Source organism: Formica exsecta, unplaced genomic scaffold (genome assembly GCF_003651465.1).
Source record: "Formica exsecta isolate Colony F162 unplaced genomic scaffold, ASM365146v1 scaffold108, whole genome shotgun sequence".
Lineage (NCBI taxonomy): Eukaryota > Metazoa > Arthropoda > Insecta > Hymenoptera > Formicidae > Formica > Formica exsecta.
Genome location: NW_021848419.1, coordinates 1142225 through 1155523, shown reverse-complemented (window position 1 = coordinate 1155523; position 13299 = coordinate 1142225). Strand labels below are relative to the sequence as shown.

Sequence of the window (13299 nt, the reverse complement as noted above, 5' to 3'; positions counted from 1 at the left end):
AAAGAGTGTTCCATTGCAATTTCTGTGGTTCGATCAACTGCGTTTTTATCGTTATCCGCTATTACGAGACGTACCTGTAATCATCGTAACATATCGATGTTAAACATATAAATAATTAAAATTACTATATGATTCTTGGTTATTTCTATCTTTTTTTAATTTATTTTATATTTATTTGGTACGAATACATTTGTTCTAGATAGAAATATTTAATATCATGTACTAACTTGATCATTCTTTGTGAAATTTTTATCGTCCATAATATTAAGAGATGAATTCAGATACTTGGAATACTCCGACATTATTTCATAGCTACCTATGATGGCGGCGGTGTTTTTATTTTTCGTTATATGATTAAATATCGACGTGGCGTATTTTTTCATTTCCGTTTTCTGCAATGTCCGTTGCGATTTCTCCTTATCCGTTTCTTCTTCCATCCTCATATTGCGATTACCGAGCAACACGGCGTCCCCGTAATCGACACTATTCGCTAATTTTAACTGGACCAATTTCATAGAAGCTATCGAATCCTCTGCCGAACAATGTCCAGCTTTACTATCTTGGATAATTTCTCCAAGAAAGTCGCGCGCCAAAATCTGCAATTTAGTTTTCCTATACCTGTGTAAAAAAACGAAATCAAACAAATGCACAAGAGACATATTCTATAACATTAATATTTATGATATTCCACATAGATTACCTGTCTCCTGTGAGATTGAATATTACAGAAGTATCAATGATGTAAGGATGCATCATTTTTAACGTGTGCAAATCAGAATTCAAGCTTTGTCCTACAAGAATCGCATCCGCAGGAAGTAACGTTCTCAATCTTTGCTGAACATTGTGCAATGTAACTGTGACATTGTTCAACTTCTCTTCGGTAATACCGCTGTACCGAGTTAAATAATTCGTTATCATGTTTTCCGGTTTCACAAAACTCTCATAAATAACCTATGGCAAAGATTCAAACGCGAATTTAATTATTTAATTAATGTTTCCTTTTAATGCGCAAACATTTAATGATACTTACTGTCATACTTTCATTCACGATGGTGATTCTAGTGAGTTCCAGATTACCGCTTGTTGTCAGACACATTTCGCAATCTAAACCGAACATTGGCGATGTTGCTGTAGCCTCCTCATAAACATCTTTTGTCAATAGATATGAACCATATCTTAAACCAAATTGTAATTATATTACAATTTTGCACAATATAACTTCTGTATGTGTGTAATAAAAAAATCTTACTTTTCTGCTAATGTTCCTTTCAAAGGTACAGGATAATTTTCTTCCACCATCTGTGATAATGACAAGAGCAGCTTTGTTCTACAAAATTTATCAGTAGATGGTAAACCTATATTGTGTTCAAGTGCATTCTTCACATCGCTATTTGCCGAATGCATTGGGAAAACGCTTCTCAGCAATTTTATGACATTTCCATTTGTTTGCAAAGCAGTTTCCACAGAGCCATGTTCTGAAAAATGAGAATTATCTCTTCCATTTACATCACAAAATAGATAAACTTTATAACTATTGTATTCTAAAAATATTTAGTTAAAATTTTTTACTTTATACATAGAATATAAACATAAAGAGAAATTTATTTTAGTGGAAAATATATCAGAAAAATTTTATATGTAAATGTAATTATACATGTACATACGTCTTATTAATTTATCACTTTGAGTTCCTGTTAAAGGAACAGCCGCGAGTTCCTCTATTATGGATGCTCCGTAAACAGCAGGTGTTATTACCTCTAAACGATACTTCAAGTTATTTACTATGTGTGGAAACATGCTTTCATAAGACATGAAATGGTATGAAGACAAACCTTCAACCACAAAAACTACAGTGTGGGTTACCTTTAAGAAAAATTATTTTGAATCAATCAAATGCACACACACAATTTAGACCATCTCTAAAATAAAGTACTATTTTTGGAAATATAATACTGTGATTATTACTTTGTTATATTTTTCAAGCTGGCACCATCTGGCTGGTAGGTAGGGAGAATGATGTCCAAGCAACGAATATAGCAGAAGATGTTGTACATCGCTGAGAAATATTGGTATTCTCTTCTTCATATTTTCAATGTCTAGAGTAGCATTCTCACCGACTGTTTTAAGGATAATCCTTGGAATTGCTTGAAGTTTTTTTTTACGTTTTCTAAGTTCTTGCTTTAGTTTTATATATTCGTCGCAATTGCTTAATCTGTATAAAAAACAAAACAAATTATTTCCAATATATATAAATACTTTGTTTATAAATCAATTAAAATACCTAGGCTTTTTATTGTTAGCCTGTGGCTCTGATTCACAACAATCTTTCTTTTCCTCATAAGTTTCTGAGAATGTATTATCTAAATCTTTATAAAACCGTTTATGATTAGAATTTTCTCCCATGATATTATTATTATTTGGATTGCTAATCCTATCAATAGTGGTTGATGTCTGAAAATGATTTCAAAATGTTAGTTACAAATTTTTATTTCAAATTATTCTATATTTAGATATAAACCTGTTTCAAAACTTGTAATTTTGCTTCCTTGTCTTTATCATTGAGTTTTGCGATTTCTAAAAACGCTGCCATCTTTGCTTTCTTCTTTTCCAATCTCTGTAATTGTTTTGTTGTGAGTTCCTTCATAATTTAGTATTTGGTTATTGAGACAATCTATAATCTATAAGAAATATATAATTAAATTTTATATTTATTTAATGATACATATTTGTGTGATATACTGTCTTTTCAAAAATAACAGAAATATTTCATATATAGTGATTTTCCAGCACTATGTTTAATAAATAATTTTTAGATTTCGAGCAATTCTCTTAATAAACATAATATATCTCTATATTGTGACTGAATACATTAGAATTCCGAATAAACTTTAAATTTGAAATAATTCATGATTTTGCCAAAAAAATTTCATGCAATATTGATTTGTAAGAAAAGCAATGAAATTTATAAATCATGACAGCTGTATTTAAAAAACATTTTGCTTTATTATTCTTTTCACTTAACAATAATAATAGTTTACTATTTATTAAATATTACAGCAGTTGCTATATAGATTGTCATGTAATTTATCAATGAAATCATATAATTCCAATAGATAACAATTTATAGATTCATACTTTGTAAAGAATCGAAATTTATATATATGAGTATAATTATATTACTGCTAATTATAATAGTTTACTGTATTAATTAAAAATAAAACAGATTATTTATCGTGAGAAAATATTTAAACAATAATAAATACAGTATTATATATGTATATATATATATACATATATTGTAAAACACACTATAATATATTACCATTACAGAATTTCTTATATATCTGTAATATATCGATTTCAGTATATTGACATCACCTGTTTGAGAAAAATTCAGCATTTTTCACTCCAATTTAATAATGTATCACGTTAATAACAATATTACAATATAAACATATCTCACACGTGTAAATGCACGAAAATAAGAAATGCGAGTAAATTTCAACTAGATTGATTCAGGTTAGAAAACGTAACATCGCACAAATATTTTGTATCAACTAAATGACAAAAATGTACTAGATTAAATTTAAATTTGTTCATTTTTGATACGAAAGTTCTGAAGCGTTTGATTGACCAATCAAAATAATGGGGCAAAGATTTCTTTATTCTGATTGGACAATCAAACGCTTCAAAAATTTTCTAGAATCAAATCGAGTATGCACAATTATTTTCAATGATTTCTCATCACAGTTATATGTACTCTTAGGATGTAAGCAGACGACAGTATCAGCTGGTATCAGATAGTGTTTGGCTCGTTTCACGTGTGGTTGCTAATTGCTAGATATTTATATATTTTGCAAAAAAAGTAAAACGATAGTATTATATTGTGTTAAAAGAAAAATAACCTTTTTACTACACGTTGTTAAAGAAATAATAACAATAATGTCCGCGAATACCTCGCATACAGAAAAAGAATTGGATTTGAGTAATGCTGGCCGTGGTGTGTGGCTTGTCAAAGTGCCTAAATATATAGCAAACAAATGGGAGAAAGCGCCTGGCAATATAGAAGTCGGCAAATTAAAGATTACGAAGTAAGCTTGTCTGTATTACTACATTAGTCTGTATTAGTACATTTAATTTGTGTGTAATATGTAATCCATAAGAGAAATCAGTTTTATTTTAGAGAAAAATTGTATGTGGAATTTTAATATCTTATTCCTATGCATGTTATTTTATTTTTGTCTTTGTTCTTCAGAAATCCTGGACAGAAAGCCGAAGTATCTCTCAAACTGTCAGAAGCTGTTTTGGCTCTGAAAGAACCTGGAGAGGAGGAAATACCAAAACAACATAGGCTAGATGTTACAACAGTTACTAGGCAAATGCTAGGAGTATTTTCTCATGTTACCCGTAAGTTTGACACTATTCTTAAGTTTGCTGTATTTCCGGCAATATCTATCATTAATCTTACAGCATCCGCAAGTTCAGATGCAATTGTTCCAGAAACAGAGAAGCTCTTTATGGAAGGAAGGATTGTACAAAAATTAGAATGCAGACCATATGGTATATTACTTATGTAAATAAAGTGTGTGTTGAGAGAGAGAGAAAGATTTATATATATATGTTTCCTTATAAACATTTTCTGTTAAATTTTTTTAGCTGATAATTGTTATATGAAACTGAAACTAGAAAGTATCAAGAGAGCTTCCGTGCCACAAAGACAAGTTCAACAATTAGATAGAGTTGTACAGAACTTCAAGCCTGTATCCGATCACAAACACAATGTGAGCATTATTCTTTGACACCTTTTTAACATAATTGGATTAATTTTTCATAGACAGTAACATTTTACAGATTGAATATGCTGAAAAGAAAAAAGCAGAAGGAAAGAAAATGAGAGATGATAGAAACGCTGTGCAAGATATGCTTTTTGCAGCATTTGAGAAACATCAATATTACAATATAAGAGATCTTGTGAAAATTACAAGACAACCTATTGTAAATATATATATCTTATTTACTCATAAATATTTGAATACATAGTTCACTTTAAAAGTCATAATTTTATGTATATTTAATATCTTACATATTATATTTAAATTTTAGGTTTATTTAAAAGAAATTCTCAATGAAGTTTGTAACTATAATTTAAAAAATCCCCATAGAAACATGTGGGAATTGAAGCCAGAATATCGACATTACAAAGAAGAGGAAAAACCTACAGAGGGCACTTCAAAGAGAGGCAACGAATCGGAAGATGATTGATTTTTCTTATCTATATATTATTTTTATATTTGATTATTAATAAAATTTATCAAATATTTTTTAATATAATTGCTGTAAGTTTCTAGCAATATATAATTTATAACTATGCTTCAATTCATGTTTCTTAAAAGGAAAGTTGTGTACATTTATATAGCAGTTAGAAAAATGAATATCCCTTACCAAAAGTTACTTGATGTGTACAAATTGTTTCAAGAGTCGAAAATCAAGCATATTGTTTGTTGGTCGAGTTTTGTATCCTTAAACATTTGGAAATGCTTGAAACATCAGCATGGGATGACAGCCACATAAAACTTTAATCTCCACTACTTCATTAGCAGGGATAAACAAAACAGAGCCGCGAGAAAAGATCTTGGAAGATATTTCTGCTTTACCGCTCACTATTAACAGTATGCTGGCCGAGTTTCTCTGTTTTAAATTGTGAGATGGTCGCCCAGGTGGTAGCTGTATTTAATATAAATATACACATATTTTTCATTGAAATACAATTACAAGTATTGAATAGCAACACAAAACTCACAGTGATTTTGGCTACTGCAAATTCTGGAACTGGTGGACGAAAAACTTCGGTGAACACGTCCTCCCGGAATGGTTGAATCTTTCTGGCAGAAGCTAACTCACATTCAAACGACAATATTTGTATTAAAGTTGGCACATCTTTCGGTTTTGGTGTAAGTCCAGCTCTTATCACATTGTCTGAACATGCCATACACTCTATGCAATCTAAAAATTGAAAACCTAATAAATTATTTATATTTTTATATTTGAGTACTAAATTCCAAAGGTTGAAGAATAATCTACCGCCAGAGAGATATGCATGAGGTATATTTGGTCCAATATATATGGCTTCACCTGGTTGCATTGTTATATAATTGAACAGATATATTGTAAAACAACCCACATCTCCAGGATAATCTGCGTATAGGCGCTTTAATAAATCCGCCTTTATCCATTGTCTGTAAGAATCATCTAAGAGCACAACTCAATATGATTATACTTTTCTAATAAAGATTTCTTCCAATAAGGAATATACAAAAATATACAAGCTATTCAATAAATCATGTTACAAAATAAGGAAAGATAATTTGGTAAAAAATACAACAAATATATAGTATGTTCTTTCTTTACATGGAATTTTTATATCATGATTTATTGAACCTTCTATAGGTAGAAATTTGTACCTGTATTGTGTAATCTGTCTATCAAATTTTTCAATTGTTGTGCTACTTCGTTGGAATCACAGGTCATAAGACTATAGAAACATTGTCGCAAAGCGTCACTAATCATAGAATCGGTCGCCTGAAGTAAACGACGAATATTGGTTTCTCCTATCACAGAAAGTAATTCCGGTATCTTATTCAGATAATCATTTATTTCATTAATTGGACGGAATCCACAGAGTGCTTCAAAAGGGGTTAAAGCTATCGCTAATTCTGGTTTATGATTTGGATCTCTGTAGATATTTGAAAACAATTCATGCAGTTCTTTTGCCTTCTCCTGAAACCACAAATCAATCATAATACACTACTTTTACAATTAATAGGAAAGTATTGTTACCTTATTTGGATGCACTTGAATCGACAAAGCTTTATTTATAGACAAGACCTTAAAGAGAAAAGGCAAGTTAGAGCCAAACATTTGTATTGTATCACTACCTAACACCTTAGTATTCTCTTGAATGTATTTCTGCAAGGAAACATCTGTGTCCTTGAGATACGATGGACCATTCTCATGAGTACCCATCCATAGTTCCGCGTAAGTCTTTTGCTCGTCCACCACAAAATCAGCATTAGCTGATTTCATCAAAGTTGCAACAATACTGTCCATTCCATGCTTTCCCCAATTGTACATTTGAATTGCACATTTGAGTTCCATCTTAAAGATGTATCTGTGTGCACAACAAAAAGCAAGATAAATTTTAAATACTTACATAAAATATTTATATATGTACAATAAGAAATAATTAAAATTATTTATATATTTGTGCTTTAGAACAAATTCCTTTCTTATAATAGAGTTTATATAGAATACTAACAAAAAATATTCACTGCATATATAATATATTCATTAAACTGAATAAAAAATTCTTAACATGGGTTATAACATTCATCTTGTCAGAGAGTTATAAGAAATGTTTGATAAAAATGACTTGTTTACTTCTATTTATTACATACAATAAAAAATTATATTTTTATAACGCATAGAAATGGTATTAGATATCCTCCTATTTTCTCTATAGATAAAATCTTATATATTTTCTATTTACTATTATCACCTTTTACATTATAGATCAGTAATATACATACATATTTACGCAAAAGTACAGTACTAAGTTTTCAACAAAAATCAGAGATTTAAATTTTTAAAGATCTGAGTAGCCAGTTTATTAATTTATCCTATTTTGATCCATTTTTCATCAAAAATTTGATTGCAATATTGTTTGACAAAATAGTATACATACCCACATATTTATACATACTAAAAAAAGATAAGATAATCCTTATATACATGTAATGATAGGTCTGACAAGGTGAATATTTCATCAATCACTGATTATATATTTTTTTTACGTAATTTAGTGATTACTATATATATATGCTATAAAAATTCTTAACCCTTTCCTCTCCTTTCTAACATTTTATATACAAAATGATGTAAAAAAAGAAGCGAGCGAATTGCCGCAACGTCTTAAATAAATTCGTGCACATGATATAATCATACCTGTGTTATCTAAGCAGAAGTTCATCTTATTACTTTGCGCCTTATCATTTCAATGATATAATACATGTATGATATAATACATACGTGCTTTCTTTGCAAGATAAACCATAATTCTTTTTTTTTTTAATAATATTATTATTGCGACAACTCATTATTTTTGTAATAATAAAATCGATCTATATATATAAATACAGAGATAAAAATATATTTGTAATTGAAAAACTATTAAATATATTTTTACTGATATTATCTCCAGCTCTCTCTCTCTCTCTCTCCCCCTCTCTCTCTCTCTCTCTCTCTCTCTCTCTCTCTACTATATACACATAAGCATATATAAAAAAACTGTTGCTCCAATATAATGGTTTGTTCTTTTTAGCTGCTTATATTATACTATTTACACTCAAAGTAAAATAAAAATATACATTATTTATATATTATCAATAATAAATATTTATGTACTGGAAAGATAGAGAAAAAGAGAGAAAAAAATTGAAAAAAATGCAGCAAAAGAGCAGATCTTGGCTGCGTTCCGTTTCATGCATGATGCGCATGATGCATTACTTATCTTTGTTGTTCACCGAATGTTAAATAAGGATAAGTTATGCATTATGCGCATCATGCATGAAACGGAACGCAGCCCTTATGTCAAATGGAGGTTGCGCCGATTTACAACAATTTACAATCATCTGAGATGTACGAAATATCTGTGGAAAATTTCGTATTTTCTATTTGATTATAGATATTTTTGATTGCCAAGATATAGAGCCAATTCGAATTATTTCTATCTTATATCCATGATATCTTCAAAGGAATTTTTAATTAGTAACAATCTTGTTCTCTTTGCTTATTTTTATATATAAATAAATATTTCTATTAAATATCTCAGACACGCAGTCTGAATTTAGCATTAAGGTGCCTTTAAGGTGCCTTTACATGGCAGCGTTAGTGCCGGTCTACAATAGGTGATTTAAGCCTTAAGCCCTCCGTTTTGGCCAACACAAAATCGGGAGAGTTGCGCTACTGTATATACTGTGCTATCATAGGCTGCGTTCCGTTTCATGCATGATGCGCATGATGCATTACTTATCTTTGTTGTTCACCGAATGTTAAATAAGGATAAGTTATGCATTATGCGCATCATGCATGAAACGGAACGCAGCCCTTATGTCAAATGGAGGTTGCGCCGATTTACAACAATTTACAATCATCTGAGATGTACGAAATATCTGTGGAAAATTTCGTATTTTCTATTTGATTATAGATATTTTTGATTGCCAAGATATAGAGCCAATTCGAATTATTTCTATCTTATATCCATGATATCTTCAAAGGAATTTTTAATTAGTAACAATCTTGTTCTCTTTGCTTATTTTTATATATAAATATGCGCAATTTTCTACGCAGACGCTCGACGCTTGACGCTGCCATGTAAAGGCACCTTTACGATGATAACCAATTGAATAGCCAATCACATTGGACAAGTAATATTGGTCTTGTTTGACTTCCCTCTATATATAAGAGATAGATTCTAGGCTGAAATTAGATTCTGCGCAATTTTCTACGCAGACGCTCGACGCTGCCATGTAAAGGCACCTTTACGATGATAACCAATTGGATAGCCAATCACATTGGACAAGTAATATTGGTCTTGTTTGACTTCTCTCTATATATATTTTTCGTTATTCATGCACGTTGGTGCACAAGGCACATTGTGATCTCATCTTCGTTCTTTCTTTTTCATCATTCGTCTTGCTACGAGGTATGTTATAATGTTGAATTAGATTTCTAAACATTTAATATTATTTCTTGTATATAATTATTTGAACAAGCACAGAGTTAATAATTACAAATATTATTACAGTCGTGAGAAAAATCGCCTGCAAAAATGGTGGCTCAAAAAAAACAGGTAATTGAATTGTTGCGCGTCCACGTGCTCGTTTATGTAAATTTTCACAGCGGAATTTAATACATTTATTATACATATTATATTATTACACATATTATATTAACATTTTTCGTTATATATATTAAATATATATCTTTGATTATACACATACATATATGAAAAACATTTAACTTTTTACAAATTTTTTTTTCTCAAAAAGATCATTAACTAATATAAATAATAAGTAATAATTAATTTTTTTTATTGCTTGTTTATCTAGAAAAAGGCTCAAGAGAGCATCAACACCAGATTAGCACTTGTCATGAAATCTGGTAAATATGTTCTTGGTTATAAGCAAACTCTGAAGTCCCTCCGTCAAGGCAAAGCCAAGTTGGTCATCATCGCTAGTAATACACCGCCATTGAGGTGAGACTGAGAAGTAGCACTCCTTTTTTAACAGCGAATTGACATGTTGAATATGAACATAGTTTATCTTAAAAGTAAATTAATTAAACATCTGATGGATCTTAACAATTGTAACATATGTATCTAAGATTTAAATATAAGAAATACTGAAAAAAACTTATATAATTTCAATTAAATATATGTGTTAAAAAAGAATTTTACATTTTATTGTAAAAATTATTCTAATACGAATTATATTAAGTAAAGAAGTTAGCCACATTTAACGCATAATAATGCAATAAATTAATGATAATCAATACGACTCAATTCGCTTATTGTAAATTGAATAGGAGTTCTATGGAGTAGTCTCCTGCCCTTGTTTGTAAGTGCAGGGCATTTAATTATGTTTGATCTCTGTTCATCTTCTAAAAATAGCTTAATTTGGATTTAACAGGAAATCGGAGATCGAATATTATGCTATGTTAGCGAAGACTGGTGTACATCATTACACGGGAAACAACATTGAGTTAGGAACAGCCTGTGGTAAATACTTCCGCGTTTGTACGCTTTCGATCACAGATCCTGGCAATTCTGATATTATAAAGTCTATGCCAACTGGTGATCAAGCGTAATGTAACTTTTTATTTAATAAATAACCTGAAAAATCTTGAAAAAATTATTTATTTTTATCCTTATTTATCTATATACAATATCTTTGCTTATGTTCGAAATCAAGTTTTGATATTATTAAATACAATAACTATACAATATAATATCTATATTGAAAAACCAGTAAAAATTTTGTATGAATATATAATATTGCATTTTTTAATATAACAAATTTAACATTAATAAAAAAAACAATGGATTATCACGCTTTTATTGCTTTATATTATCGTCCAACTTACTCACACATAGTTCTTCCAAATGATTTGGTTTATTACATCGACGACATATCTGTCCCTGTGCAGGACATGCAGATGCGAGGTGATCTTTGCCACATCTCAAACAATTATTTATGAAGGGAATCCGGCATTTCCATGAAAAATGATTACTCTTGCCGCAGTTTGTACACAGCTCGCCGAATGCCGGACAACGTGACTGAATATGACTCGTTCCACATTTAGTACAATCATTCACGTATTTAATTTTGCAATATTCCATCAAATGATTAAACTGTTTACACCTGCTGCACTGCACACCCCAAGCTGGACATCGATTTGGATTATGTTTTGTACCGCATCGATTACATTCTATTATAGTGCATGTGACATGGGCAGAATTCTGTTTCAGCATTCTCTCGTCATTTCCTTGTGTCATTAAATCTTCGCATTGTTTCCAAAACAAAATAATATTGTTGAGATCTAACGATTGCAAAAATGGTATAAAATTTTTCCCTTTATGTTCTATGAAAAGTGCAGCTTTTCCTGTATAACATCGAGTACTGATGTCCTGTATAATTTTCTCTTTCATGATACTCGCGGGATCAGCATAATTACGTGCAACAGCAGCGAGCTGCAAGAGACAAATAATTAATTATACAATTTGCAGGTATATAATAAGTGTTACATGTAGTTTCATGAACATACTTTCAAGTCATTTATATATTTATCAATATCCTCCTCATCTTTTTTCTTATCTCCATATATGCAATAGATATCAAATTTTTTTATCAATACATTTATATCTTCTTGTGAATTTTTATCATAAAAAGAGAATGTTCTGTAAATTTCTTGACCAACAGGACCCATACGATTTAAAAGCATGATACCCCACATTTGTTTATTGGCCTCTGTTTTATCAATATCCTTCATATAGGCAAAAAATTCATTCTTCCAAGAGAACCATGTTGTAATAAAATCATGTTTTGTAAGAAATTTTGATGGTACAATAGTATCTGTGTTTGCAGACTTATCTTTTGGAAGAATCTTTTCATTTACATTGTTGGAGTCTTCTTTCGTAAAATCAGATCCGTTAAATGGATTTGCTTGCTCACTGTTTACAGCTTCTTCTGCTTGGCTAGAAGAATTACCTACGTAATATTTATATTATAAAGCAATTTTTACAATAAAAATTTTTTTATCTCTATCTTGTACAAATAATATTTACTTACCCATTTTTGTTCTACAATCACTCCTTTGTTCAACGTATTTCTATATTTTTTATTTGTTTTGTATTTTTATATAACATTTATTTTGCAAGACAAAGAAAAAGACCAAAGTAATGTTTTACTACAGAAACCAGAGAAATGTAGAAATTCGATGATTCCACACTACTGGATTTCACTATTATTTTATAAGACATATACGATTTATCAATGCCGTTATTGTCAATGCGTTATCTTTACTGCAATCGTTATAAATGTATGTATATATATGTATGTGTATATGAATCATATAATTTTGCTTCCATAATGACTCCGGTAAATCCCTAATGTTCATCATAGACGAGATGCTTTTGAAGACTTGGGCTGCGGTCCGAAATACGCTCACAGCGCTATAAGCGCGCTGCCAGCTATAGTGCACGTGACGTAAACTATAGATTTTCAGTACTATGAGCGCTGTGAGCGTATTTCGGACCGCAGCCTTGGTAATCGTAAGTTTTTGGATTATATCCGTGAGTCTGCGTATATATTATCGCTTGCTTGTACACATATCCAAGAATTACATGACATTTAAAAATTGGGTCCTTTTGTATGGAAATATATAATAAATATATATGACGTGACATATTTCGACGACGACCGCATTTCATACAAGAGCGCGATACCGCGTTGAGAAGTTGAAAACTATTGGCCGCGTTCAGCAGAGAAAACCGCTTAGTAGCAATCGAATGTGATTGGTTCTTACTTTTAGTGCCGGTCTACAATAGGTGATTTAAGATTTAAGCTTTAGTGCCGGTCTACAATAAGTGATTTAAGCCTTAAGCCTTAAGAAATTGACTAATCACAATCAAGTATGAAGAGAATACTCGACTGTGATTAGTCAATTTCTTAAGGCTTAGGGCTT

At 30.4% G+C, this 13299-nt stretch overlaps 5 protein-coding genes across 10 annotated transcripts in view; 2 read left to right on the top strand and 3 right to left on the bottom strand.

The window, feature by feature from the left end:
* Nucleotides 1-3531, bottom strand: part of LOC115234411 (RNA exonuclease 5) — a 4258-nt gene extending 727 nt beyond the window's left edge. The window contains exons 1-11 of one of the 2 annotated variants that reach the window (XM_029805475.1): nucleotides 3379-3531; nucleotides 2519-2678; nucleotides 2282-2451; nucleotides 1966-2212; nucleotides 1833-1863; nucleotides 1665-1757; nucleotides 1250-1475; nucleotides 1031-1175; nucleotides 701-951; nucleotides 228-618; nucleotides 1-74 (exon numbers count right to left, since the gene is read on the bottom strand). In XM_029805475.1, the coding sequence (XP_029661335.1) occupies nucleotides 1-74; nucleotides 228-618; nucleotides 701-951; nucleotides 1031-1175; nucleotides 1250-1475; nucleotides 1665-1757; nucleotides 1833-1863; nucleotides 1966-2212; nucleotides 2282-2451; nucleotides 2519-2644 (1754 nt within the window). In that variant the 5' untranslated portion in view covers nucleotides 2645-2678; nucleotides 3379-3531. Of the gene's footprint in view, nucleotides 75-227; nucleotides 619-700; nucleotides 952-1030; nucleotides 1176-1249; nucleotides 1476-1664; nucleotides 1864-1965; nucleotides 2213-2281; nucleotides 2452-2518; nucleotides 2679-3378 lie in introns of both variants that reach the window. The other variant, XM_029805466.1, reaches the window with a different exon arrangement.
* A 228-nt stretch (nucleotides 3532-3759) lies between these two features.
* Nucleotides 3760-5411, top strand: LOC115234450 (general transcription factor IIF subunit 2). Of its 3 annotated transcripts, none has more exons than XM_029805546.1 (6): nucleotides 3761-4091; nucleotides 4256-4407; nucleotides 4471-4560; nucleotides 4657-4781; nucleotides 4852-4995; nucleotides 5163-5411. In XM_029805546.1, the coding sequence occupies exons 1-6, from the start codon at nucleotides 3943-3945 to the stop codon at nucleotides 5256-5258; spliced, it is 756 nt and encodes a 251-aa protein (XP_029661406.1). In that variant the 5' UTR covers nucleotides 3761-3942; the 3' UTR covers nucleotides 5259-5411. The 3 variants fall into 3 exon arrangements, with proteins under 3 accessions (XP_029661388.1, XP_029661406.1, XP_029661397.1); XM_029805537.1 differs by having other exon boundaries at nucleotides 3762-4091; nucleotides 5104-5411; XM_029805528.1 differs by having other exon boundaries at nucleotides 3760-4091; nucleotides 4256-4560; nucleotides 5104-5411.
* On the bottom strand, nucleotides 5098-8215 carry LOC115234422 (mannose-6-phosphate isomerase). 3 transcript variants are annotated; one of them, XM_029805505.1, is made up of 6 exons: nucleotides 8002-8215; nucleotides 6936-7168; nucleotides 6462-6608; nucleotides 6082-6249; nucleotides 5801-6003; nucleotides 5098-5724 (listed from the first exon to the last, which is right to left on the bottom strand). In XM_029805505.1, the coding sequence occupies exons 2-6, from the start codon at nucleotides 7153-7155 to the stop codon at nucleotides 5521-5523; spliced, it is 942 nt and encodes a 313-aa protein (XP_029661365.1). In that variant the 5' UTR covers nucleotides 7156-7168; nucleotides 8002-8215; the 3' UTR covers nucleotides 5098-5520. The 3 variants fall into 3 exon arrangements, with proteins under 3 accessions (XP_029661365.1, XP_029661348.1, XP_029661356.1); XM_029805488.1 differs by having other exon boundaries at nucleotides 6462-6777; nucleotides 6838-7168; nucleotides 8002-8214; XM_029805496.1 differs by lacking the exon at nucleotides 8002-8215 and adding an exon at nucleotides 7742-7893 and having other exon boundaries at nucleotides 6462-6777; nucleotides 6838-7168.
* A 1447-nt stretch (nucleotides 8216-9662) lies between these two features.
* Nucleotides 9663-10967, top strand: LOC115234480 (60S ribosomal protein L30). Its single transcript, XM_029805596.1, has 4 exons — nucleotides 9663-9760; nucleotides 9863-9907; nucleotides 10167-10312; nucleotides 10746-10967. Exons 2-4 carry the CDS (start codon nucleotides 9887-9889, stop codon nucleotides 10921-10923), a joined length of 345 nt encoding a protein of 114 aa, XP_029661456.1. The 5' UTR covers nucleotides 9663-9760; nucleotides 9863-9886; the 3' UTR covers nucleotides 10924-10967.
* On the bottom strand, nucleotides 10968-12752 carry LOC115234441. Its single transcript, XM_029805516.1, has 3 exons — nucleotides 12405-12752; nucleotides 11881-12323; nucleotides 10968-11806 (listed from the first exon to the last, which is right to left on the bottom strand). The coding sequence occupies exons 1-3, from the start codon at nucleotides 12406-12408 to the stop codon at nucleotides 11171-11173; spliced, it is 1083 nt and encodes a 360-aa protein (XP_029661376.1). The 5' UTR covers nucleotides 12409-12752; the 3' UTR covers nucleotides 10968-11170.
* Nucleotides 12753-13299: the final 547 nt, after the last annotated feature.

Coding starts and splice junctions, on each gene's coding strand:
- LOC115234450 (XM_029805528.1), top strand. CDS start 3,943: ATGTCCGCGAATACCTCGCATACAGAAAAAGAATTGGATTTGAGTAAT. Junction 4,092..4,255: donor GGCAAATTAAAGATTACGAA/GTAAGCTTGTCT, acceptor TTTGTTCTTCAG/AAATCCTGGACAGAAAGCCG. Junction 4,561..4,656: donor ATTAGAATGCAGACCATATG/GTATATTACTTA, acceptor AAATTTTTTTAG/CTGATAATTGTTATATGAAA.
- LOC115234422 (XM_029805488.1), bottom strand. CDS start 7,155: ATGGAACTCAAATGTGCAATTCAAATGTACAATTGGGGAAAGCATGGA. Junction 6,250..6,461: donor AGACAGATTACACAATACAG/GTACAAATTTCT, acceptor TTGTGCTCTTAG/ATGATTCTTACAGACAATGG. Junction 5,725..5,800: donor TTGCAGTAGCCAAAATCACT/GTGAGTTTTGTG, acceptor TATTAAATACAG/CTACCACCTGGGCGACCATC.
- LOC115234480 (XM_029805596.1), top strand. CDS start 9,887: ATGGTGGCTCAAAAAAAACAG. Junction 9,908..10,166: donor TGGTGGCTCAAAAAAAACAG/GTAATTGAATTG, acceptor TTGTTTATCTAG/AAAAAGGCTCAAGAGAGCAT. Junction 10,313..10,745: donor AGTAATACACCGCCATTGAG/GTGAGACTGAGA, acceptor TGGATTTAACAG/GAAATCGGAGATCGAATATT.
- LOC115234441 (XM_029805516.1), bottom strand. Junction 11,807..11,880: donor AATATATAAATGACTTGAAA/GTATGTTCATGA, acceptor TGTCTCTTGCAG/CTCGCTGCTGTTGCACGTAA.